We start from the raw sequence: 27,813 nt of genomic DNA on the forward strand, positions 1-27,813 counted from the left end.
GATATAGACGGTGATGTGGAGAGATAATGCACAATGAATGAAAGATATGCAAAAAATTAATGATGATACAGGAATCAGGCCATTGTAAGCTGTTTGTTGGGTGAAAACGAGAAGCTGGTGCAACTTGGGTGGGGGAGGGATAGAGAGAGAGGGAATGTCGGGGCTACCTGAAGTGAGAGAAATCAAAATTCATAGCTTCCCTAGTGAATTATGGAGGAGACCAAGGACAGAAAGGTCTGTGTAGGAATGGGAAGAACAACTAAAATGTCCAGTAACCGGGAGATCAGATTGGTTCACACGGGCTGAGTGAAGGTGTTCCGCGCGACGATCGCCCAGTCTGCGTTTGGTCTCGCCGATGTATAACAGTCCACATCTTGAACAACGGATACAGTAGATGAGGTTGGAGGAGGTGCAAGTGAACCTCTGCTTAACCTGAAAGGACAGTCGGGGTCCCTGGACAGAGTCGAGGGAGGAGGTATAGCGACAGGTGTTGCATCCTCTGCGGTTGCGGGGGAAGGTACCTGGGGAGGGGGTGGTTTGGGTGTGAAGGGATGAGTTAACCAGGGAGTTGCAGAGGGAACAGTCTCTGTGGAAGGCGGAAAGGGGTGGAGATGGGAAATGTGACTAGTGGTGGGATCCCGTTGGAGGTGGCAGAAATTTTGGAGGATTATGTGTTGTGTGCGACGGCTGATGGGGTGGAAGGCAAGGAAGAGGGGGACTCTGTCTCTGTTGCAACTAGGGGGAGGGGGAGCAAGGGCAGAGCTGCGGGGTACCGAGGAGACTCGAGTGAGGGCCTCATCTATGATGATAGAGGGGAACCCCCGTTCCCTAAAGAATGAGGACATCTCAGATGTTCTAATATCGAACACCTCATCTTGGGCGTAGATGGAGCGTAGACGGAGGAATTGGGAGTAGGGGATAGAGTCTTTGCAGGAAGCAGGGTGGGAAGAAGTGTAGTCGAGATAGTTGTGGTAGTCAGTGGGTTTGTATGTAGTTTAGTTTAGAGATACAGCGTGGAAGCTGCCCCTTTGGCCCAGCGAGACTGCGCGAACCAGCGATCAACCAGTACTCTAGCATTATTCTACGCACTGGGGGACAATGCACAATTTTACTGAAGCCCATTAACCTACAAACCTGTGCGTCTTTGGAGTGTGGGAGGAAACGGGAGCACCCGGAGAAAACCCACGCGGTCACAGGGAGAATGTACAAAAACTCCGCACAGACAGTACTGGTAGGGAGGATCAAACCCAGGCCTCTGGTGCTATACGGCAGCAAATCTACCGCTGCGCCATCGTGTCCCTACAGTTGTGAAGGGAGCTGCAGCTCCAGATGCTCCGGGTGGCAAAGGGTCAGGGCTCAAGATGACTGGGAAGATCTCCAGATGTAAACAGAAGTGAACAGGGTCAATTCATTCAGTGATTCATCAATGGGACTGGACAGCACAGAAGTCCCGGCTGATTACCAGACTCCTGTGCCTGCATCCTCATGGAATAAAAACACACTCAGCTCCAGCAACTGAATGTTACAGAATTGGACAAGCATGGCTTCAAGGTATTAAAAGGATTGAGTAGGATTTTTCACCAGCTGTTAACATGATTGGACAGGGTTGAGTTTGATACCTTAACTCAAGTGGTTAGGAGCAAGCTTCTATAGCAAATGAAGCAGGGCTTGATAAAACAGGTTGAAATAACTATTTGGTATTGGTATCAGTTTGTATTGTCACATGTTGGCAAGCAGGAAAGGGTGCATAGAAAATTTACCAGGATGTTGTCAGGATTCGAGGGCCTGAGTATATGGAGAGGTTGGGCAGGTTAGGACTCTATTCCTTGGAGTGCAGGAGGATGAGGAGTGATCTTGTAGATAAGTTTAAAATCTTGAGAGGAATAGAACGGGTAGACGCATAGAGTCTCTTGCCTAGCGTAGGGGAATCAGGATCCAGAGGACTTATTTTAAGGTGAGGGGGCAAAGATTTAATAGGATCCTGAGGAGTAACCTTTTCACACCAAGGCTGGTGGGTGTATGGAACGAGCTGCCTGAGGAGGTTGTTAAGGCAGGGACTATTGCAATGTTTAAGAAACAATTAAACAGGTACACAGATAGGACAGGTTTAGAGGGATGTGGGCCAAACGCAGGCAGGTGGGACTAGTGTAGATGGGACATGTTGGCCAGTGTGGGCAAGAGACTGTTCTCACGCTGTAGAACTCTATGACTCTTGTGTACCAAGGTATAGGAAAAGCTTTGTTTTGCACGCTATCCAATTAAATTAGATACAAATATAACTGAGTGCAACCAAGCCATACACATGTACAACAGTTAGTGCAAAAAAGAAAAATACCAGAGAGGAGAATGTAGTTTAGCTGGAAATTCTCATAGATATTCAAATGGAGTAGAGGTTTAAAAGAGTAAAGTGATTTTGATGTATGATAGTATATTTTCTCTGGGAACAGCTCACAAAGAGTCCACACCCCCCGGTGCCATCTTGCACTTTTTCCAAACCATATTTCCAAACTATCTGCATCCTGGACATTCTTATTATTTCAGGAAAATAACTTGACAGAGAAGGTTAAAACAATCTGGGATGGGTGGCACGGTGGCATAGTGGTGGAGCTACTGCCTTATAACGCCAGAGACCTGGGTTCAATCCCGGCTACAGGTGCTGTCTGTACGGAGTCCTCCCCATGACCTACGTGTGTTTTCTCCAAGATCTTCCGTTTCATCCCATACTTCAAAGATGTACAGGTTTGAAGCCTAGTTGGCTTGGTATAAATATAAGATTGTTCCTAGCCTGTGCAGGGTAGTGTTAGTGTGCGGGAATCGCTGGCCGGTGGGCCTGTTGCCGTGCTATATCTCCAAACTAAACTAAACTCATCTCAGGAGAACATGAACAGGCAACGTTTCAGGTCTGCACCCTTTCCATTAAATCTTCCCATTCTTACCTTAAAATCATGTCCTCTGGTTTTAGACTGCCCTAACCTGGGAAAATCTATGCCCCACGTGACTTTAACTACCTCTATAAATTGCCCTTCAGCTCCAGGGGAATAAAGGCCCCAGCCTACCCAGCCACTCATTAGACTTAAAGATGCAGCGCGGAAACGGGCCCTTCAAGCCCACCAAGTCTGCGCCGACCAGCGATCACCCATACATTAGCACTAACTATCCCACAAACTTGGGACATTAATTTTTTTTTTACTGAAGCTAATTAACCAACAGACCTGTACTTCTTTGGAATGTGGAAGGAAACCGTAACACCCAGAGAAAACCCATGTGGTCACAGGGAGAAGGTACAGACTACGAACAGACAGCACCCGTAATCAGTATCGTACCCGGGATTCTGGAGCTTGAAAGCAGCGACTCTACCATTGCACCACAAAAACCACTCTTTATAATTCAAGCCCTCCAGAGTTCGAAACATCCTCGTGAATCTTTTCAGCACCCGTTCCAACTTAGTGGCATCTTTCCTATAGCTGGGCGGCCAGAACTGCACAAAAATGCAGACTCACCAACATGGAAGTTACTTCATAAGCTTCACAGTAAGTTTAGAAAATGTACCAACTGACAGGAACAATGTGTTTCCTCCCCTGTTGCTGGGACCTGTCCCAGTTCACTTGGTCCAAACATGATGGCGGGAGTTGTCAGCCATGCCCAATCCTGCCCCACCAACTCTCTGTAGGAATGAACTGCAGATGCTGGTTTAAACCAAAGAGAGACACAAAAAGCTGGAGCAACTCAGCGGGTCAGACAGCGTCTCTGGAGAATAGCAGTAGGTGACATTGAAACCGACCTGAAACTTCTCCTATTCCTTTTCTCAAGAGATGTTGTCTGACCCGCTGAGTTACCCCAGTTTTCTGTGCCTATCTACCAATTCTCTGCTTTACTGCTCACAGCTCAGTTATTGAGGACCAGAAGTGGCTGTACTGTTATCCCTTTTCAATAATTATTAAACATATTGCTTCAATATCCTTATTCTACCCAGATTCTCGGTGGCACAGTGGTAGAGTTGCTGCCTTTCAGCGCCAGCGATCCTGATGGTACGGAGTTTGTACCATGAACTGCATGGGTTTTTAGTTTAGTTTAGTTGAGAGATACATGGTGGATCAGGCCCTTCGGCCCACCGGGTCCGCACTGACCAGCGATCCCCACTTATTAACACTATCCTACACACACTTGGGACAATTCTTTTTACATTTACCAAGCCAATTTACCCACATACCTGTACACCCTTGGAGTGTGGGAGGAAATCGAAGATCTCTGAGAAAACCCACGCAGGTCACGGTAAGAAAGTACAAACTCCATACAGACAGCACCCATAGTCGGGATCGAACCAGTGTCTCCGGTGCTGCAATTGCTGCAAGGCAGCGACTCTACCGCTGCGCCACCGTGCCACCCAGCACTTCCAGGTTCTCCAGTTTCCTCCAACACTCCAAAGACGTACGGGTTTGTCAGCTAATTGGTTTGGTAAAATTGTACGTTGTCTCTAGTGTGTGTAGAATAGTGTTAGTGTGCGGGGATCGCTGGCTGGCATGGACTCGGTGGGCCGAAGGGAATGTTTCCACACTGTATCTCCAAACTCAACTAAACGAAATCATCAGAGCTCGCTGCCGACACAAAAAGCAGAGGCAGATAGAATCCAAGAAGGAAAAGGGTGGTTGGGAAAATGCACTATTTAAGGACATGGTATAGAAGGAGTTGTAGGCCGTTCAGCCCTTCGTGCCTGCTGCCCCATTCAATTGATGGACGGCACAGTGGTGTACCACAGTTAGATGTGCAGCTTCACACCACCAGAGAGCCCAGTTCGATCCTGACCTCGGGGGCTGTCTGTGTGGAGTTCACACCTTCTCCCCGTGGCCGTGAGGGTTTCCTCCGGGTTCTCCGGTTTCCTCCCACATCCCGGAAGGCATGCAGGTTTGTAGGTTAATTGGCCCTCTGTAAATTGCCCCAGGTGCATGGGGACTGGATAAGAAACTGGGATATCATAGGGCCATTACGGACGGGTGTCGGATGGGCAGCGAGGACTTTGGGGGCCGAAGGGCCTGTATCCCATCCGTATCTTTCAATCATGGCGAACATAATGCCCCTGTCCCACTTAGGAAACCTGAACGGAAACCTCTGGAGACTTTGCGCCCCACCCAAGGTTTCCGTGCGGTTCCCGGAGATTGCAGGTGGTTGCCGGAGGTTGCAGGTAGTGGAAGCAGGTAGGGAGACTGACAAAAACCTCCGGGAACTGCATGGAAACCTTGGGTGGGGCGCAAAGTCTCCAGAGGTTTCCGTTCAGGTTTCCTAAGTGGGACAGGGGCATAACATGACCAGGACGAAAACGACCACTTCTTCTGTAAATAATGTTTCTCATTCACAATTTACTTTCGGTGTTGCCGACTTAAACGCTCATTGTACAGGCCTCGGAAGGAAGAGCACATCCCAAATCCCAAGGGACAATCAGTCTCTCCCCCCAAACTAGCACTGTGTCTCAAGCTACAGAAAGAACAGTGAGTTCAGTGTGCTACCAGTGGTTGCGGGCAATGCCCCTGTGGTGCCTGACCCAGGGTGACTTGGCCCTTGTCACTGAGCATGCGGCAGCTTGCAGCTCACATTGTGGCACATTGTGGGCTCTGTTTTCCTCATCCACTTGGGACAGTGAGTAGCTTCATTTGTCCTCAATTAAGTAGGATGAAAGGGCTTCTTGTCTGTCGGCGTTGAGAGATGTATAGAATCCTCACACATAATAATCACACAATTGGAAAGAGGCTACTACTGGAATATCAATGCACAAACCACAATTGCAATTGCGATATATGTAACAAGAGTGGGGTGGGGGGAGGGGGGGGGGACACCTCATTGAAACTTACGGGGTAAGTTTAACGAATGGTGAATGGATACAGTGAATGTGGAGAGGATGTTTCCACTAGTGGGAGAGTCTAGGACCAGAAGCCATAGCCTCAGAATCAAAGGACATACCTTGCGGTAGGAGATGAGGAGGAATTTATTTCGCCAGTGGGTGGTGATTCTGTGAATTAATTGCCACAGACAGCTGTGGAATCCAAGTCAATGGATATTTTTAAGGCGGATCTTGATCAGTCAGGGGTTATGGGGAGAAGGCACAAGAATGGGGTTCAGAGGGAAAGATAGATCAACCATGATTGAATGACGGGGTAGACTTGATAGGCCAAATGGCCTAATTCTGCTCCTAGAACTTAAGAACTCTTCCGACATTGTCGCCGTTCATATATTCATTAGTGATCAGTCTGAAGAAGGGTTTCGGTCCGAAACGTTGCCTATTTCCTTGCTGCTGCACCCGCTGAGTTTCTCCAGCACTTTTGTCAAACTCCTATTCATTAGTGTTATTTTGGTAGTGTTCACAAAGCATTCTTATACCAAGCATCCTTGTCACTTATGTGGCCACCCCCTGGGGTGACATCCCTTCCTTTGTTTGCGGGGTGTCTCCACCATGACCCCCAAATGTCCTGCCACAGAAGGACCCGAGTCTGTAGTCCTCCCCCACAGAGCCTCGGGGTTGGCTATGCCAAGCTTCAGCGCGTCCCTCAGCACGTACTCCTGCAGTGTCAAGTCCCTCAATATGATAAACACGAACTACAGCTTGCTTCTGTGGCTACAGTAACTGATCAGTGAAGATACATTTCTGGTATTGGTGAGTAGGGACTGCTACTGTTGGGGGAAATATGCAACAGTAATACCACTGAATGTCAAGGGAAATCGCTAACATTTGCAGCTAATGAAGATGGCCCATTGCCAGGAGTTACTGTGGTGTAATGGTAGCATGCCAGCTGGCAATGTACGTCCAAAGCCTTGCCGAATTTCAGCATTAGTGCCCTGGGCAGTGGAGCGAGTGATCTCCCGTGAACTTCAGATGGATAAAGCACGTCTGAACACCACATTCAGGCAAGGCGTCTCTCTGCCACAGTCTGACACCAGGAGAGGAAGAGGCTTTTGTGAATTATGAACACTGGCATACAGCAGGGAAGCCAATTGGCCTGATTCCATGCTGTGAAATCTAGGGCCAATATTTAAACGACACATGAGTCTGATGTGGATATGGTGCGTTGACCTGCAATGCATCAGGTCCACATTAATGGGAATGGTGTTGATGGAGTGGACAAAAGGGTATAAAGAAGGGTCTCGACCCGGAACATCACCCATTCCTTCTCTCCACAGATGCTGTCTGTTCCCGCTGAGTTACTCCAGTTTTTTGTGTCTATCTTTGGTGTTGATGGAGAATGGAGATGGGAGGGGATGTTTAGGAGAGAGACATTAGGCTTCCTCTTTGCTTTACAACTCCAAAGACGGACGGGTATGTAGGTAAATTGGCTTGGTAAATGTAAAAATTGTCCTTAGTGTGTATGTGTAGGATAGTGTTAATATGCGGGGATCGCTGGTCGGAGAGGACCCAGGGGTCCAAAGGGTCTGTTTCTGCGCTGTATCTCTAAACTAAAAAAATACTAAACTAAACAAGCTCTTTCCAAGAGTCTGAAGAAGGGTCTCGAATGGAATTGTCGCCTACTGCTTTTCTCCATAGTTGCTGCCTCACCTGCTGAGTTTCTCCAGCATTTTTTGTCTACTTTAAGCTCTTTCCAAGATGTCCTTCCTTAAATTCACCCTGAGGAAAAAGCCTTTTTCATCAGATATTGCGATTGAGATCGCACTTTGGATCAGTAAACTGGAAAAGCCGGGAAGCATGGTGTTGCAGGAAGGTTAGTACAGGAAGCAGCTTGGGATTTCGACACAGGCGCGATGAATGCAAAAGTCCCAACCTTGCTGGCGTCCGTTTGCCAATGCTGCCTTGGCTGCAGCCTAACGCTAAACTCCTCTGCGTCTGTCAATGGAGAGCAGAACTGGGGCAACTTCCCACTCACAGTGCGGAAAATGCTTCAACATTCTGATGTTTAAACCTGCACGGTGGTGCAACAGCAGAGCTACTGCCTTATGGGCCTGTCCTACTTCAGCCGTTTTTCAGGTGACTGTCAAGTCGCCGGCAGTCGCCTGAAAAACCGGCAACTGGAACGGCGACTGTCAGAGTGGAACACACACGCACACATTGCATCCTTCACCAGCCCGTTATGCAGGTGGGGGACAGGGCAAGTGGGAGAGCGCTGCCTGAGTGAAATTTACACGGTGCAAAGCCAAGGAGATACAGACACACACCGCGATGAACAGGAATGATGCTGTAATGAAGACGGCTAAAGCACAGGGTACGGTGTCCTTTAAAAGTGGGGGGGAGAGGAGTGGGGGGGGGGGGGGGGGGGAGAAGGAGTGGAGAAAACTTTTAAGAAGCCAGAGATACACGGCTGTGAAGCTCGTACACGGCTGTGAAGCTCGGTGGACATTAACATTGGACATTAACATTACCGGTCGGTTATCCTTGGTTCTAAAAATTATTGTTTACGTTTTTTTCCCCCATGAGCCAATGAAATTCACCGGTCATCACCGGCTACAACCTACGAGTACCTTTGACCTCCTGGCAACCCACTAGGACTTCCTTGCGACCCACCTATGGCACGAGAATTCTCGCTACTCTCCATGGCGGCTTCATTCGGGTTGCCGCTCATTTTTCAACGTGCTGAAAAATTTGCGGTGACCATAATGAGGCCGCGACTAGTTCCCAGACTGCGAGAACTCCTCACGACCACGAAGGCGACTCCCCGGCAACTACCCGCGAACATGTGGCGACCGTATAGTCTCCTGTAGCTGCCTAAAAAGTCGCCTAAGTGTGACAGGCCCATTACAGCACCAGAGACCCGGGTTCGATCTTGACCACAGGTGTTGTCTGCGTGGAGTTTGCATGTACCGCATGACTTTTCTCCGAGATCTTCGGTTTCCTCCCACACTCCAAAGAGCTACAGGTCTGCAGGTTGGTATCAATGTAAAATTGTCCCAGTGTGTGTAGGATAGTGTTAGTGTGTCGGTGCGGTCACGTTGGGTCGAAGGGCCTGTTTCCGTGCTGTATCTCTGAAGTAAACTAAACTAAATTAGTCTGAAGAAGTGCCTCGGCCCGAAATGTCACCTATTCCTCTTTTCCAGAGATGCTGTCTGACCCGCTGAGTTATTCCAGCTTTCTGTGTCTATCTTTGGTTTAAACCAGCATCTGCAGTTCCTTCCTACACAATTATACAATCTGAACCAGGTTGGACATGGGTCGGAAACTTTTCATCCACTCATTTCATTGGAAGAAATCAATATCGGGGGATTAGGCTTAAGGCTTCATATTTTATGAGCCTTAAAATGTTTGTTTCTTTACATATTATTTTTTAAGTGACTTTTTTCAAGGTTTAATAATTTGATTCATTTTTATTAGTTCATAGTTTTTTTGACAGGTTTGACAGTTCACGAATGCAGCTCTTATTTTGGTGGGTGGGGCAGGGTTTATGTAAGCACCGTGTTCCAGCTCTGGGGTATAAATAAGGTGAGTCTGAACTTAGTCCAGAGAGCAAATACAACGTCCAGGCTGGTCTGCGTTTCTCAATGACAGCTTTCATGGGCCAGTTAGTGTAGGGAGGGGCTACACAGACTATCACCAAAGCAAGGGCTGCAACATGTTTAGGAAAGAACTGTAGATGCTGGTGTAAAATCGAAGATAGATGCAAAATGCTGGAGTAACTCAGCGGGTCAAGCAGCATCTCTGGAGAGAAGGAATGGGTGACGTTTCGGGTCGAGACCCTCCTTCAGACTGAACAAGGGTCTCGACCTGAGACGTCACCCATTCCTTCTCTCCAGACATGCTGCCTGTCCCGCTGAATTACTCCAGCTTTTTGCCTCTATCAGGGGCTGCAACATATCAGCTTTGCTCACAGAGTCTCTGGACATGTGGGACCCTGCCAACAAACCAGGAGCCAGCTTCCTCGCAGTAGGCCTGGCTGAGAGCCCATCATAAAAACATGGAACTGTACAGGAATGTCACAAAGTGCTGGAGTAACTCAGCGGGACCGGCAGCATTCCTGGAGTATAGATTGATTGAATTGAACTGAATTGAATTGAATACTTTATTGTCACAGTGAAATTCTCTGCCTGCGTACCCAAGGTATGTAAATAGTCGCCCATAAAGGGCGCTTACAAAGTTACAAATTCCCCCCCCCCCCAGCATCAGTTCCTCCTTTGTTCTTCCCTCCCCTCCCCCATCCCTCACAGTGGTCCTCCCTAGCCAGGTCGTCCACAGTCAAGACTAATGCAATGAACCCAACGTGCACAATCAAATAAGATCAAATAGAACAAGTTGTCTGACAACTTTAGGCTGTGCACGCCATACGCAAGAGGAAGAAGGTTCTGAAACATTGTGATTGTGCCTGCCTCAACCACCTCCTCCGGCAACTCATTCCTCACACCCACCTCCCTTTGAGTGAAGAAGCTACCCCTCAGATTCCTGTAAAATCTTTCCTCTATGCTCTCTGGTTCTCGATACCCCTACTCTTGGCAAAAGACTGTGAGTCGGTGCACAATATGTCAAACTCGCTGACATTCTACATGGTCTTGAGGGTGACATTAATGTTGCTTTTAAGCAACAGGAGAATGCTAATCTGCATCAAAACAGTATGGTATCTGTTCCGCAGATACAGTATCTGATGAGGAAGAGCTGAGGGAGCTGCAACCGGTTTTAACTTGTGGGACACCTGTTTCTTAGTTTTCTGTGAGCCCGAGATAGAAAGTGTTACCGACCACATGTTTAACACCTTGTACATTATACCTTAAACATCAGACATAGGCTGAAGGTAGACACAAAATGCTGGAGTAACTTAGTGGGACAGGCAGCATCCATGGATAGAAAGAATGTCTTCTGTCCAGAGATGCTGCCTGTCCCGCCGAGTTACTCCAGTATGTTGTGTCTATCGTCAGTGTAAACTAGCATCTGCAGTTCCTTCCTACACCAGCATGTGTGGCAACCCATCGCAGGTTTCTGCGTCCACACACACCAGTGCAGACAATCAGAATGTGGAAGAGATTAGTTATCTGACCTCCTGCACTCACCCCCCTTTCTATCACAAAGGTGATGGCCTTTGGCTCAGGAGCCACATCTTGCCATCCCAAAATGGTCTCCCTCATTTAGAGTCATAGAGCATACAGCATGGGAACAGGCCCTTTGGCCCACGTTGTCCACGCTGACCAAGCTGGCATCGTGGGCTGGTCCTATTTGCCTGCATTTGGCCCTCAGCTCTCCAAACCCTTCCTCTCCATACATCTGTTCAAATGTCTTTTAAAAGTCGAAGATAGACACAAAAAGCTGGAGTAGCACAGCGAGACAGGCAGCACCTCTGGATAGAAGGAATGGGTGACGTTTCGGGTTGAGACCCTTCTCCAGTACAACTTTTAAAAATCATTTGATGGGGATCTCTAAAAATATGTTTAGAAATGTTTTTCTTTCATTTGATTATAATTAATATTTTAATTATTTTACATCAGAAAAATAAATTGTAATGGGAATATATACATTTTATAAAAATAATAATTAAAAAATAATATATACTCAGTTATCTATACACTGTAAATGGCGTGATTGTCCTTCTGCTGGCTGGTTAGCACGCAACAAACGCTTTTCACTGTACCTCTGTATACGTGACAATCAACTAAATCGAAATGATTATCTCAGCATTTTTCAGCCATCGGTTATCTGTGCATCGCTTGTTAGAGAGGTTTGGAAATAGTGCAAAGGCCTTTGACAACACAACACGGCAGGAGGTGACAGTGGAGCAAGGATCCATGGGCAGAGCGTCAGGTTTTGCATTGGAGGCCTACTTGTCACCCACAGCTTGCTCTAACCCTCTGGAAAAGCCGCAGCAGTGTGTGTGGCCTTGAAGTCAGTGGAGCTGCACAATCGCAAAAGGTCAACGCAACCATGGAGCAAATGCTGGGCACTCATGCTGTGACTACGCATCTGAAGAAGGGTCCCAATCTGAAACGCCGCCTGTCCTTTCCCTCCACATCAAACAAAGACCCCCTATTAGACGTCAACTATTTAGATCTGTTATGTCTCTTCAAACTCGGTTTAGGTTTAGCTTACTGAGGTACAGCGAGAACATGCTATCCAAACACAACAGATATACTATACATAAATACAATCAAGTTAGAGCAAAGATAGATAGAGCAAAGGGGTAGACACAGAGTGCAGAATATGGTCCTCAGCATTGTAGTGCAGAAGTTCCACAGACAAAGTCCAATATCCACTATGGGGCAGAGGTGAATCCTTAGCTTATGGCAGAACAGTTCAGAAACCTGATAACAGGGAGGGAGGTGTAACTGCATCTGGTGTGTGCGCTTTCAAACCTACGTACCTACTGCCAAATGGGATCAGGGAGAAGAAGGGATGGCCAGGATTGGACAAGTCTTTGATTACATTGGCTGCTTTTCAGAGGCAGAGTGAAGTGAAGACGGAGTCAATGATGGGGAGTCTAGTCTGTGCCACTTAGATGGACTGAGCTACATCTACAACTCTGCAATTTCTTGCTGTCTCGGACAGAGCTGTTCCCAAACCAAGCTGAGAGGCAACCTGGCAGTATAGTTTCCTCTCCCGGTGCATCTGGTGAAGTTTGTAATAGTCATTAGAGGCACCTAACCAAACATGCACTCAAATTGATATAAGCCTGGCTGAAGGACCATTTTCCACCTTGCAAATGTCTTCCTTACCTACTTATTTCAGTTACTGTGACCTTGATCAGAGAATGAATTAGCATTAGCACTTCTCATTCAACAGCCCCATCACACCCTAAAGCACTTCACAGCTGATTAAGAGCTTTTGATGTATGGTTTTGCAATTGAATGCAGCAGTCAATTTACAACATCAACATGTCCCCAGAAACAGCGATGAGGTAAACAACCTACAAACCACAAGCAATGTGATTAGCAGTGGAGAAACAAGCTTGACTACATGTTGGCGAACATAAAGTGTGTAGGGAGGAACTGCAGATGCTGGTTTAAATGGAAGGTAGACACAAAAAGCTGGAGTAACACAGCGGGTCAGGCGGCATCTCTGGCGAAAAGGAATAGGTGATGCTTCGGGTTGAGACCCTTCTTCAGACTGAGAGTGAGGCGGAAAGGGAAACGAGAGATACAGATGGTGACAGAGACAGATATAGAATAAGTGAACAAACAAATAGAGCATATCTCTCTATATCACCGTCTGTATGTCTCATTTTCCTCTCCCCTGACTCTCAGTCTGAAGACGGTTCTCATCCCGAAGAGTCACTATTCCTTTTCTTCAGAGATGTTGCCTGACCCGCTGAGTTACTGAAGCTTCTCGTGTCTGTCTTTGGAGAACATAAAGCTAGGTTGCCAGGTGAAGAAACATGGGATAAGGCTTGCGAGGGTATTAACACCAGCAAGAGGTGAAGGATTGCTTCAAATAGTGACATCGATGCAATATTCTTTCTCTGGCAATATTGGTTAGGAATAAATAGTAGCCAGGACACTGTGGAATATATCCTTGCTCTTTTACAATTTTCAATGATGAAACATGGGCTAGTGGAATCAAGGGATATGGGGAGAAACATAGAAACATAGAAAATAGGTGCAGGAGTAGGCCATTCGGCCCTTCGAGCCTGCACCGCCATTCAATATGATCATGGCTGATCATCCAACTCAGTATCCTGTACCTGCCTTCTCTCCATACCCCCTGATCCCTTTAGCCACAAGGGCCACATCTAACTCCAGGACTAATCTGCAGGAGAAGGCAGGCACGGGTTATTGATATGGGACGATCAGCCATGATCACAATGAATGGCGGTGCTGGCTTGAAGGGCCGAATGGCCTCCTCCTGCACCTATTTTCTATGTTTTCTATGTTAACAGCGATGGAGTTTAAAGAGTGACTTCCATGCTGCAAAGCACTTTCCATAAACATAAAAAAATCTTTACTTTAGACTTTAGAGATACAGCGTGGAAACAGGCCCTTCAGCCCACTGAGTCTGCACCGACCAGCATACGAGCACTATCCTACACATTAGGGACAATTCTATGGAGTGTGGGAGGAAACCGGAGCATCTGGAGAAAACCCACGAAGTCACAGGGAGAACGTACAAACTGTGTCCACACAGCACCCATAGTCAGGATCGAACCCGGGTCTCTGGCGCTGTAAGGCAGCAACTCTACCACTGCAACACTGTGCCGCGTTAGATTGAGCGCTTTGGTCACTATGGGTTGAATGGACACTTTGTGTGCTATAATTTTCTTTATGATACGGTTTTGTAAACCACACTTTGTTTAAATGATACGGCACTTTCCTTCCATCCCCTCCACTCTTCTCATGAAGGTACCTACCCCTGAAACCCCAGTAAAACACTTGTCTCTCCGCCATTTGTATAATGGCCCAGATCTCAATCTCCCTCACAGTCAACATTTAACACTACCTTACAATGAACAGAGGTGCTTCCCCCTTTCTTTTGAATGAACAGGATGAGGAAGTGACTACAAATAAAAACTAGAAGATGTCATCGGGTCAAGTAGCATCAGTGGACCTAGAAGCCCTGTCAATCTTTTGGGTTGGGGTCTCTTCCCCAGAACCCTATGTCAGATGCTTCATAGTTAATGAAACAACAAACGTTGGAGCATAGAAGTTGGGAGGTCATGTTGCAGTTGTATAAGACAGGGGTTCTTATAATACAGAGGTTGTTAGGGATAATGGGGAGAATGGGGTTGGGAGGGAAAGGTAGATCAGTCGTGATTAAATGGCGGAGTAGACTTGATGGGTCGAATGGCCCAATTCTGCTCCTATCATTTATGACGTCGGTGAGGCCACATTTAGAGTACTGTCATGTTATAAGAATGTTATCGGAAAGATGTTGTCAAGCTGGAAAGGGTGCAGAGAAGATTTACGTGGAAATGTTGGAAGATCTCATTCAGTGAAGTAGCATCAATGGAATGAGAAGCCCTGTCAACCTTTCAGGACGGGGTCTCTTCCTCAGAACCTTCTGTCAGATCCTTCCTAGTAAATGAAACGACCAACTGATCTTACTTTCTATTTCTATTTCTGAAGAAGGGTCTCGACCCGCAACGTCACCCATTCCTTCTCTCCAAAGATGCTGCCTGTCCCTCTGAGTTACTCCAGTGTTTTGTGTCGACCTTCGATTTAAACCAGCATCTGCAGTTCTTTCCTGCTTACTTTGTATTCTGCGATTGCATGGAATGAAACTGAATGGACATTGCATTCCAGCAGAATTAGGTCAACTAATCTCATTTGACATACGGAACTTTGTTAACTTCATGCCAATCAGCTGAAGGGTCACAGTTAGAAAGTAATCTAATTGCAATAAAACACAGCACCAGTATTTATGGGAAAGATAAATTTAGAAGCCAGAAGCCCGGGGGCATCACAGTGACAGTGTCAGTGGAACTACTGTCTCAGAGCCCCGGAATGGTAGCTTAATTTAGAGGTACAGGACGTTTGGCCCACTGAGTCCGCGCGGACCAGCAAACAGCCCGTACACTTGCGCACACTGCCCAGGTGAGCTCTGCTGTATCGTTTTACTGGGTTGAATGCAAAACAAAGATTTTCACTGTATCTAGGTACATGTTACAATAGAGTTTCATTGAATTTGTAATTTTAGTAGCTAATTAACCTACAAACCCGCATGTCTTTGGAGTGTGAGAGGAAACTGAGCACCCAGAGAAAACCCACGTGGTCACAGGGAGAACATATAACCTCCGTACAGACAGCACCTGTAGTCAGGTTCGAACCCAGGTCTCTGGCGCTGTGAGGCTGCAACTCTACCTCTGTGCCACTTTGATGCCCCTGAAACTCAGATTCAGTTGTGACCACGGCTGGTGTTGTCACAACTTCCCTGTAACTACATGCACTTTCTCCCACATATCAACTGTGAGTGAGTTGTCACATTGACTGTCCCTAGCAAGCAAGTAAGTGTAGAACCCGGGGAAAGTTGATGGTAAGCTCGGGATTCTTAATTGGGATTACTATTAATGGCTGCTTGATAATCAGTGTGGACAAGGTGGGTCCAAGGTCCTGTCTCAATGGTTCTAACACTCAGCTAAAAATGCATTCAAAATCTCTCTCCCCCTCCCGAGACTGGCATACTGATAAAATGGTCACAGGAATGTAGATTACCTGTTTACTAAATAGTTTCTAAACTAATGACTAATACATTTGAGAACTAAAACATGGAACAAAGTGCTGGAGACATCAGCAGGTCATGCGACAGGTCCTGGAGAACATGGATAGTGATATTTTGAGTCAGAGATTTACCACACTTTGTCTTGCCCCACACCCCCCCCCCCCCCCCTCACTTCCAGCTTTCTTTCCTCCTACACTTGCAGTCAGTCTGAAGAAGGCTCTACCTACTCACACTAGTTCTATGTTATCCCACTTTCTCATCCAAATCCTACACACAAGGGATATTTACAGAGGCCAATTGGGATGTGGGAGCACTCAGGTGAAACCCACATGGTCACATGGAGAATGTGCAAACTCCACACTCAAGATCACGGTCAGGGTAGATTCGAACACAGGTCTCACACCATCTCACCGACAAGATGACAGGGAGAATATGCAAACTACAGTGAGGGTAAAGATTAAAATTGGACATGAGGCAACTTTTTCCACAATGAGGGTGGTGGCATGTGGATTGAATGGCCAGAAGGAGCTGCAGAAACGGGTACAATGACAATGTTTAAAAGATATTTGCCAAGGGACATGGATATGTTTGCTGTATCAGTTCATATGTTCTAGTAGCAGAATTAGGCCATTTGACCCATCAAGTCTACTCTGCCATTCGATCATTGAAGATCTATCTTTCCCTCTCAACCCCATTCTCCTGCCTTCTTCCCATAACCCCTAACTAATCCTGAATCTGTCACTCTCCGCCTTAAAATATCTATTGATTTGGCCACCACAGGCCAAATGATTTGGCAATTAAGACAAATGCAGGCCAATAGGACAAGTTTAGAAATACATTTTGCTTGGTATGGGCGGATTGGGGCCAGATCCTGTTTCTGTGCTATCTGGCTATGATTCTGTGTGAACAGCAGACCATGAGAGAAGACACTTCTCACCAGCCATGGGCTGGTCGCAAGACCATGAGGCTGAGAGTAAAGGTGAACATAGTGCAGGCACAGTACAGGCTTGTTGATGAGGTTCCAACGGTCACAGGTGTGAACTAGGACAACCCTGTGAAAGTACAGCCTGCGTAGGCTGTTGCAGCAGTAGAGTTGCTGCCTCACAGCACCAGAGACCCGGGTTCGATCCTGGCTGTGACCACGTGGGTTTTCTCCAGGTGCTCCCACACTCCAAAGACATACAGGGTAGTAAATTGTAAATTATCCTTAGTGTGCAGGATAGGGCTAGCATGCTAGTGCTGGCAGACTTGTGGGCCGAAGGGCCTGTTTCCACGCTGTATCTCTAAACTCTAAAGTAAATGTCTAATGTCTAAAGAGTTAGTGGGGCTGAAAGTGGAGGCAGGTTTACTGCAGCAGTGTCTGGGCATGTGACGAAGGGCCAGTGTGGGCAGTATACATCTGTACATTGTGACATAGTGCTCACAATACACAGTGTGAGCTGTGGGTGCATGGAGTGGCTGGCAGCAGTATGACAGTGAATGCGGGGTTGAGGAGCCTTCAGTAATGTGGTCCCTGATTCCTCTGTGCCCATGCAATGCAAGCTGGAACTTCTATTGGGGACCATCAGCGTCACTCAGAGCAGTGGGGTACAACTGATCAAATCACTTGAATGACACCAGAAAGGTCAGGCTGGAAATGGGAAGAGGAGTTAAAATGGTTAGCAACCGTGAGATCCAGCAGGCCTTGGTGGGCCGAGTGCAAGTCTACATTACAAAGTTAGTTCCGTGAACTCCAATCTTCATCAAAACACAAAGTGCTGGGTTAACTCAGTGGGTCGGCATCGATAACGGATATGGACAGGCAAGGAATGGGTGATGTTTCAGGTCGAGGCCCTCCTTCAGACTTATTCTTAAGACTCATTCCTTCTATCCAGTGATGCTGCCTGTCCCGCCGAGTTACTCCAGCACTTTGTGTCTATCTTCGGTGTAAACCAACATCTGCAGTTCCCTCCAACTCAAATCACCTGGATGAGTTTGGCTCTTCCTGCATTCTGAAGGATCCTGACCTGAATCATTGCCTGTCCATATCTTCCACATTGCAAGGGTGAGGCCAAACACAAACTGGAGGAAAGGCACCACATATTTCGCTTGGGAAGCTTACAACCCAATGGTATGAACATTGAATTCTCAAATTTGAGGTAACTGACCTATTCCCCGAAGATAGACAAAAACAGCAGGGCAGGCAGCATCCATGGGGAGAAGGAATGGGTCACGTTTCGGGCCGAGACCCTTCTTCAGACTTCCCTATTCCCTAACTGGCCATTCCCCATTTCACCCCTCCCCATATATTCCTTACTCTGGCTTCACCTCCTCTATTCTCATCTCACACACCTTTTACCTCATCAACTCTGGCTTTTGTCCTGCCTTTTATCTATTAAACCCCCCCCCCCCCCCCCCCCCCCCACCCCCCCCCCCCCAGCTGTATCCACCTATCGCTTGCTTAGCTTGGTTAGTCTGAAGAAGGGTTTCGGCCCGTAACGTCACCTATTTCCTTCGCTCCATAGATGATGCTGCACCCGCTGAGTTTCTCCAGCATTTTTGTGTACCTTCGATCTTCCAGCATCTGCAGTTCCTTCTTGAACACTTGCTTAGCTTGGCCTGGCCCCACCTCTCTTCCAGCCTTTTCCCACCTCGGGCAATTAGACTGAGGTAGAGTCCCAACTCAAAACGTCACCACTTCATGTTCTCCAAAGATGCTGCCTGACCTGATGAGACTCCAGCACTTTGTGTCTTTTCTGACATTTTGATCTGTTCTTTGTATGTTAACGATATGATAGAACGTTATTCCCTTTATCATGTTAAACTGCCGTACCTGACTTCCATGCACCTTCACTGGAAGAGGCAAGAGGTAGCAGGATTTCTAACCCTGATCTGATTCAGTCCCTTCTACCCTGGTGTTAATTCAGGCTTCATGGATTTCTCAAAAAAAAACGCCACTGCCCACACTGGTGACCTGCCCATTCATCTGGTGTAGTGCCCCAGTCCCAGAATTAACAAGAGAGGAAACAGAGGCAGTTTCTTCCCAAATATAGACACAAAAGGCTGGAGTAACTCAGCAGGTCAGACAGCATCTGTGGAGAAAAATAGGTGACGTTTTCTTCAGGCAGTCTGAAGAATGGTCTGGATCCAAAACTTCACTTTTTCTTTTTCTCCGGAGATGCTGTCTCTGACCCACTGAGTTACTTCAGGTTTTTTTGCCTATAGTTCAAACTAGCATCTGCAGTTCCTTCCTACAGCGTTTCTTCCCAGCTGTTATCAGGCAACTGAACCATCCTACCAACAAATAGAGAGCCGTCCTGAGCTACTATCTACCTCATTGGAGACTCTTGGACTATCTTTGATTAGACTTTATCTTGCACTAAACGTTATTCGCATTTTTTCCTTTGTTATGTATCTGAGCACTAATGGCTCGGTTGTAATCATGTGGAGTCTATCCGCTGACTGGTTAGCACGCAACTTTTCACTGTACCTAAACTCAAAGAGGACACCAATGCTAAACACAAAATGCTGGAGTATCTCAACGGGACAGGCAGCATCTCTGGAGAGAAGGGGGGGGGGGTCGGCATCGATAACGGATATGGACAGGCAAGGAATAGGTGATCGGGACGAAACGTTGCCTATTACCTTCGCTCCATAGATGCTGCTGCACCCGCTGAGTTTCTCCAGCACTTTTGTCTACCTTCGATTTTCCAGCATCTTCTTAAATGCATAAAATGCCGGAGTAGCTCATCGGGTCAGGCAGCATCTCTGGAGAACATGGATAGGTGACGTCTTCGGCCGGGACTGAAGAAGGGTCTCGTCCCGAAACGTCACCCATTCCTTCTATGCAGAGATGCTGCCTGTCCCGCTGAGTTACTCCAGCATTGTGTGTGCACCTTCGATTTAAACCAGCATTCTTTTCCTAAGTCCTTCGGACTCGCTGAGCGACTCCAGCACTTGGCGTCTTTATTTCCTTTAAAACTATTTTATAGAAACATAGAAAATAGGTGCAGGAGTAGGCCATTCGGCCCTTCCAGCCTGCATGCACCACCATTCAATATGAACACGGCTGATCATCCAACTCACTTATGGTTTTGGTGGCTGAATTAGGAGTTATTTTTAAAAGCTCTAAATCAGCTAAGTTGCTCTTTCAACAGCATAGGTCAGAAAAAAAAAATCGGAGACGCTATATTTGTTTTTTCAATTAACAATATATAGCTAAACGCGTTAACTCCCACTCGGTGCCGGAGAAGGGGAGGGAGTTCCTGGAAATTGTGTGTTTTTTTTGTTTTTAACAGAATTTCACGTAACAACCGAAGTTACAGCCACCTAGATATGATGTACAATGCTGCAGAACTCCCGAGACTGAAACCACAGCCCTTTCAGAAGCAAGGCCGCAGTTCGCACCTTCGGCTTATGTTGCTAAACGTTTGAATGCACCGTATCAGGTCCACAGCTCGCATAGAAAGAAGCTCTCAGCCCGAGAAAAGACACAAAGTGCTGGAGTAACTCCGCGGGTCAGGCAACATCTCTGGAAGTCTGAAGCGGTGCCTCGGCCCGAAACGTCGCCCATTCCTTCTATCCAGAGATGCTGCCTGTCCCGCTGAGGTACTCCAGCTTTTTGTGTCTATCTTCGGGTTAAACCAGCATCTGCAGTTCCTTCCTGCACACATCTGGAGAACCTGGATAGGCGACGATTCGGGTCGAAACCCTTCTTCATAGACACAGAAAAATAGATGCAGATGTAGGCATTTCGGCCCTTCGAGCCAGCACCGCCATTCAATATGATCACGGCTGATCATCTAAAATCAGTTCCTGATTTCCCCCCCTATCCCTTGATTCCGTGAGCCATTAGAGCTATATATAACTCTCTCTTGAAAACATCCAGTGAATAGGCCTTCACTGCCTTCTGTGGCAGCGAATTCCACAGATTCACAACTCTCTGGGTGAAACAGATTTTCCTCATCTCAGTCCTAAATGGCCTACCCCTTATTTTAAACTGTGATCCCTGGTTCTGGACTCCCCCAACATATTCCCCTCAATGTCTTCAGACTGGAAATATCACCTATTCCTTTTCTCCAGAGATGCTGCCTGAACCGCTGAGTTACTCCAGCAATGTGTTTTTATTTGTAAACCAACATCTGCAGTCTCAAGAATGGTCTGGACCCAAAACCTCACCTATTCCTTTTCTCCAGAGATGCTGCCTGACGCGCTGAGTTACTCCAGCATTTTTTCATAGCGTGATACAGAGTCAACAAGCATTTTGGCCCAATACCGGCCAACATGCCGCAGCGACGCTAGTCCCACCTGCCCGGTCTGGCCCATATCCCTCCAAACCTGTCCTATCCGTGCACCTGTCTAACTGTTTCTTAAACGTTGGAATAGTCCCTGCCACAACTACCTCCTCTGGCAGCTCGTTCCATACACCCACCACCTTTTGTATGAAAATGTCACCCCTCAGATTCCTATTAAATCATTTCACCGTAAACCTTCCTTCGCTCCATTAGATGCGGCCTCACCCGCTGGGTTTCTCCAGCATTTTTATCTACTTCCACCTTAAACCTATGTCACCCGGTCCTTGATTCACCTACTTTGGGCATCTACCCGATCTATTCCTCTCGTGATTCCTCTCATGTGAAAAGGTTATCCCCCGGATTCCTATTTTGTGTCTATCTGCAGTTCCATGTTTCTACGTGTTTTTGTTTTGTGTCTTAACATGCGCGCACTGACTAATGAGATCAACCCCGCAGGTACAACCCGGGGCCTGAGCGAGTGTATACTGGATTCTTCCGTCCATTCCCCCCACAAAGACTGCTGCGGTCTGAAGATTTAACCTCTGAAATTGGTCCCTCACGACTTATTCAAACAAATGCCAATACAGTATACGCCTTCACCAAAGATCGGTGATACCCCTCCCCCATCCTCCTATTGTGATCGCTAGAACCTAAACCAACCCCCACACTGCAGAATAAATCAGAGAGGGGCTGCAAGAGGTTAATGTGTAACGGCAAAGTGGTTGAAACGCAGGCTGTAAGTCTAACATTGCCCAGAGCTGCTGCCACTGGATCCGTGATTTTAAGAGCTATAAATGCAATAAACATCCACTGCAGAGCTTGGAGCTGAGCCAACTGGTCAAAACGTTGAGAGGGGTGACCATCCCAGTTGAAAATGGTCGAAAGGAAAGGTTCGAGTTCAGATCAGGGCATGTGTAAAGTCTGAAGAAGGGTCTCGACCCGAAACGTCACCCATTCCTTCTCTCCAGAGATGCTGCCTGTCCCACTGCGTTACTCCAGCATTTTTATGTCTATCTTCAGATCAGGGCATTATGCCCTCGCTCTGCGTTCAGCCTCGGGGGAGAAGACTCGCCTGACACCTCCAGAATGAGACTCCGGGTCCAGCGGCCGGCCGTGGGGTCTGACAGATCCCCAGCGCGGCACCCGCTGAGACACTAGCACACACTCACACACACACACACACACACACACACATACACACAGGGGTAAACACACTCACACACAGATAAAGACACACACAGATACTCACACAGACGCACATACACAGGGATACACACATACACCCTGTTACAGGGACACGCAAATATAATCAAACGGGAACACCCACACACATATATACATCCAAGGACACACTCACGCCAGGTACTCTTTACAGGGATTCACTCACACACCCACAGAAACTCGCACAGGGACACACAGAGATGGAGAAATGGGCAAATCACACATATAAAAGCTGGGGCACACACATACACACGCACACACACCCATGAAACCAGATAGAGACGCACAGATTCGCATCAAATCTAGCCCAACAAAATTACCGCAGAACCGGTTCAATCTTCTGTATTTACAAGAAGCGCGGAGTGTACAATTTCAGGCTGAAATGATAAGCTGCACCCCACCGGGGCATCGAACCCCTAACCCGGAGCTGCGAGCAGCAGCCGGGGCCGGCAGCAGGCAAAGGAGGCCGGGGTTTGCAGTGTGCCGGCTGCGGATGACAGCTCGCAGTCCGTCACTCACTCACTCACTCACTCACTCACACACACACACACTCACCCACACACACTCGCACTCACTCATTCACACACTCACCCACACACTCGCACTCACTCATTCACCCACACACTCAGTCACACTCACCCACACACCCTCACAAACTCACTCAAACATTCTCACACACTCACTCACTAATTCACACATTCACTCGCACACTCACTCACTAATTCACACACCCACCCGAAGCAGCGAGAGAGCGGGCTCCGCCGCCAACACTCACCGTCAGCCTTCTCCGTCTTAATGATGGTGAGAGTCGGCTGGTCGACAGCTGCCTTCATCGTCCTCTCCTCTCCTCACACGCCGGGAGCCGGGTACTTAGGCACCACAAGTTGGCACAGACCGCTGGAAAAGTTTCTGGAGGTGCTGGCGGCGGCAGGGTTGGGCTGGGATGGGCTGGGCTGGCGCGCCGCTCTCTCTCACTCACTCTCTCCTCTACTGTATTCTACAGAGGTCTGAGTGATACAGGCGGAGCTGCGGACTGACTTGGGACGTGTAGTTCACTGCTCCAGTGTGCCGGCTGGGTTGGGCTCGCATTGAGCTCTCCCAGGTCTTCTCCACACACTCACACAACCCCGGGCTCAATCTCCTCAAACAGCCACTTTTGTTTTGTTACTTGTCAACTTCCCAGCGAGGACTCCCTCTGCACTAGCCTAGTAATTAAATCTCTCCCCCCACTCCCCCCTTCTGGCTTCAAACAGGCGGATGTGACGCCCCGACGTACATATATTGCTTTTTTTTCAGCTCGCTGTCTCTTCTGGGGGAAGTGTGTGCGTTTTAACAGATTACAATCGCCGTTTCCTCTCTTCCCATAACCTCCCGGACCTTGCGGCTCATGTGTTTACACTGAAATATATTGGGAAAGGGAAAAAATGTGAGTGATTTGCAGTCTGGGATTTCTCCGCAGCCCCGCGCTTTCAGCGGGCCAGCTGCTTCTCAGAGAAAGAATAACACGAATTGCAAAACTCGCCATCCACTATCAATATTGTATAAGCGCCAGACATCCCCTTCAGCACCACTCCCACCTCAGCTTCAGCATTGTGTTGTGTGCTCTGCTTTCTAAACCGAGGGGGGGCATTGCCATGGGATTAAAGATACTCGTTGACATGGAACATAGAACAGTGCAGACACAAAATGCTGGAGTAACTCAGCGGGACAGGCAGCATCTCCGGATAAAAGGAATGGGTGACGTTTCGGGACGAGATCCTTCAGTCTGAAATCCAGAAATGTTGGGTTACTCCAGCATTTTGTGTCTATCTTCGGTGTAAAGAAGCAGCTGCAGTTCCTTCCTACACATAGAAAGGTACAGCACAGGAACAGGCCCTTCAGCCCGCCATGTCCGTGCGCAAACAATGCCAAGATACACTGATCTCTGTAGGAAGGAACTGCAAGATGCGGGTTTGCACCGAAGATAGTCACAAACAGCTGGAGTAACTCGGCGGGTCAGGAGAAATCATCTCTGGAGAAAAGCAATAGGTGACGTTTCTGGGCGAGACCCTTATTCAGACCAACTATAAGATCTTTGATTCAGACTGATCTCTGACTGCACGTGATCCATATCTCTCCATTCTCTGTGTATCACGTGTCTATCAAAAAGTCCCTTAAATACACCTTTTGCATCTGCCAGCACCACTACCCCTGGTAGTTGGTTCCAGGCACCCAGGATTTCACATTAGCATAAGCATTACATAAGCAGGATTTTACATTGCATCACAATGGAAATGCAAAGAATTGAAGGATATGGATCATGTATAGGCAGGTGAGATCAATTTAACTTGGCATTGCGTACAGCACAAGCATTGTGGGCCGAACGGCCTCTTTTTGTTCTGTACTGTTCTATGTGTAGGAAAGAACCACAGATGCTGGTTTAAATCGAAGACAGATACAAAATGCTGGAGTAACTCAGCGGGACGGGCAGCATCTCCGGAGAGAAGGAATGGGTGACGTTTCGGGCTCACCCCGAAACGTCACCCATTCCTTCGCTCCAGAGATGCTGCCTGTCCCGCTGAGTTACTTACTCCAGCATTTTGTGTCTATCTTCTGTACTGTTCTATGTTCCGCGACCCGTTGAGTTACACCAGAACTTTTGTGTTTGTTCAGCAAGCCAGCATCTTCAGTTTCTTAAGTTATAAATTTGAAGAACAGAACAATGAACTCATCAGTCCCAATCTCCACAACAAATCATAGAACAGTCTTTGAAATTTGTGTCCCATTAAATCAGCCCTCTTGATTTACGTTGCTCATAGTTATTAAATGAATCTGAACAGGCTTAAGTTTATGTTTGGTGATACAGGGTGGAAATAGGCCCTTCGGCCCACCGAGACAATGCCGACCATTGATTAGCCACACCATTGTTCCATGTTATCACATTTTTGCATCCTACACCCCAAGACCAACTTACAGAAGACAATAAACCTGGGTCTCTGACGTTATAAAGGGCAAGTCCTACTTAGGCTATTTTTTAGGCTACTACAGGCGACTAGGCTGTCGCCGGGGGTGTCGCATATATGGTTGTGAGTAGTCTCCTCAGTCGTCCAAAGAGTCGTAGCGTCTTTCTGGTCGCCGTTGGATTTTCAACATGTTGAAACATGTTGAGACAGTCGGCGACAGTGGGTTTGACGCCAATGAGCATAGCTTGACTTCTCCTGACATAGGCACTGCCATAGTTGTCGCCAGATTAACGTAGGTGGTGCTGACTTCGGTTTTGTTTGTTGTTAAAATAATGATTTTATTTCAAATTTTATGTCGGGGGGGCGGAGGGTCGCCTAAAAATAGCCTAAGTGGGACAGGCTGTTGAGGCAGCAACTCTACTGCTGTGTCACCACTGCTGCTAGCTCCAGGATTCCTTTACTAGACCTTTCAAAATACTCCTTCACAATCACTTTTTTTAATCAAGATTTTACCATTGTGCCTTAATATTTGTAAGGTTTGAGTGTTACACTTACTGCTGTTGTTGAGTTTGTGTACTCTTTAACGTAATTGATCAACCTGTTAGGTAGTATCCATAGGGACTGATAGGGGTACGATAGACACAAAAAGCTGGAGTAACTCAGCGGGTCAGGCAGCATCTCTGGAGAAAAAGAATAGGTGATGTTTTGTGTCGAGACCCTTCTTCGGGGACTGAATGTAAGGTGTGTGGAAGTTACCTAGATGGAAGCTGAGACAGGTGACAAATTTCCACATCTCCTCTACAAAAGCCCCACCAATTTCTTGTTTACCCAACTTTACAGTAACTGCGGGAAGGTCCCACTAATCCAATGCCTTGGGTAAAAAATAAATTACTCAATATCTTTGTTACACATAAAGGATGCGAAACTAATCAAGTATCTCACCGCAAAGGTAGTAGCAGGGTTTAATGAGAAAATGAAATTGGTTTCTCAGATGGCCGGGTGAATCTATGGGTGTAAATAGGCAATACTTGTTGAAGATTTGGGAGACATTACCTGACTCAGTCACAACATCAAGACATAGAACACCGATCAGTGTAAGGCCTGGATAGAATGGATGTGGAAAGGTTGTTTCCACTATTGGGAGAGTCCAGGACCAGAGGCCATAGCCATAGAATAAAAGGACAGACCTTTCGAAAGGAGATGAGGAGGAAATTCTTCAGTTAGAACCAGGGTGGTGAATTTATGGAATTCATTGCCACAGAGGCTGTGGTGGCCGTCGATGGATATTTTTAAGGTGGAGATGACAGAATCTTGGTTAGTTTTTAGATCCCCCTGCACTAACACTGTCCTACACACTCTAGGTACAATTTACAATTTTTATCACGCCAATTAACCAAGTCTTTGGAGTGTGGGAGGAAACCCGAGATCCTGGAGAAAACCCACGCAGGTCACAGGGAGAACATACAAACTCCGTACAGACAGCACCCATAGTCGGAATCAAACCCGGGTCTCGGGCGCTGTAAGGCAGCAATTCTCCCACTGTACCACTGTGCTTCCCGGGTATCAGTTATTATGGGGAAAAGGCAGGAGAATGGGGTTGAGGGAAATTTAGATCAGCCATGGTTGAATGGTTGAGTAGACTTGATGGGCCGAATGGCCTAATTCTGCTCCTACCATTAATGAACCTCTCTTCCACGTTTGGTGATGCAACTGGGCCAGCGGTAGAGTTGCTGCCTTACAGCACTTGCAGCGCTGGAGACCCGGGTTCCATCCCGACTACGGGTGCGGAGTTTGTACGTTCTTCCAAGGACCGCGTGGGTTTTCTCCGAGATCTTCGGTTTCCTCCCACACTCCAAAGACGTACAGATATGTCGGTTAATTGGCTTGGGGCATGTGTAAATTGTCCCTAGTGTGTGTAGGATAGTGTTAGTGTACGGGAATTGCTGGTCGGACTCGGTGGGCCGAAGGGCCTGTTTCTGCACTGTCTCTAAACTAAACTAAACAAAACTGAGTTCAACGGCAGTAAATCAAATTGACCCAGTATTAGGTTCAAGGATGGGAAAGGTTTCGAGGGATATGGGCCAAAAGCGGGGAAATGGAACTAGTTTCGATGGAGTTTAGTCTTGCTTGGAGTGGACGTAAAGCCAAAGAGTCCGTTTCTAAGCTGTACAACTCTGTGACACTATGATTATGTATCGGGAAATATGATAATAATATAAACGAGGCATTAATAAATTTATTGTGACAAACGCTATTAGTGACAGCTTGACTCATTGGCATCAATCATTCTAATGTCTCAGGTAATTCAATCTACCCCCCC

The 27,813-nt window shown here is 47.3% G+C and overlaps 1 protein-coding gene across 3 annotated transcripts in view; it reads right to left on the bottom strand.

Moving 5' to 3' along the window:
- The window catches only part of ets1 (ETS proto-oncogene 1, transcription factor), a 100,116-nt gene that overhangs the window by 51,353 nt on the left and 20,950 nt on the right, over positions 1-27,813 (bottom strand). Inside the window, exon 1 of one of the 3 annotated variants that reach the window (XM_033050016.1) lies at positions 23,327-23,897. The exons of the other annotated variants lie outside the window; for them this stretch is intronic. Within the exon in view, the coding sequence (XP_032905907.1) occupies positions 23,327-23,384 (58 nt within the window). The 5' untranslated portion in view covers positions 23,385-23,897. Of the gene's footprint in view, positions 1-23,326; positions 23,898-27,813 lie in introns of those variants that run through there. 3 annotated transcript variants of the gene reach the window in all.

Source organism: Amblyraja radiata, chromosome 33, assembly GCF_010909765.2.
Source record: "Amblyraja radiata isolate CabotCenter1 chromosome 33, sAmbRad1.1.pri, whole genome shotgun sequence".
Taxonomy (NCBI): Eukaryota; Metazoa; Chordata; class Chondrichthyes; order Rajiformes; family Rajidae; genus Amblyraja; species Amblyraja radiata.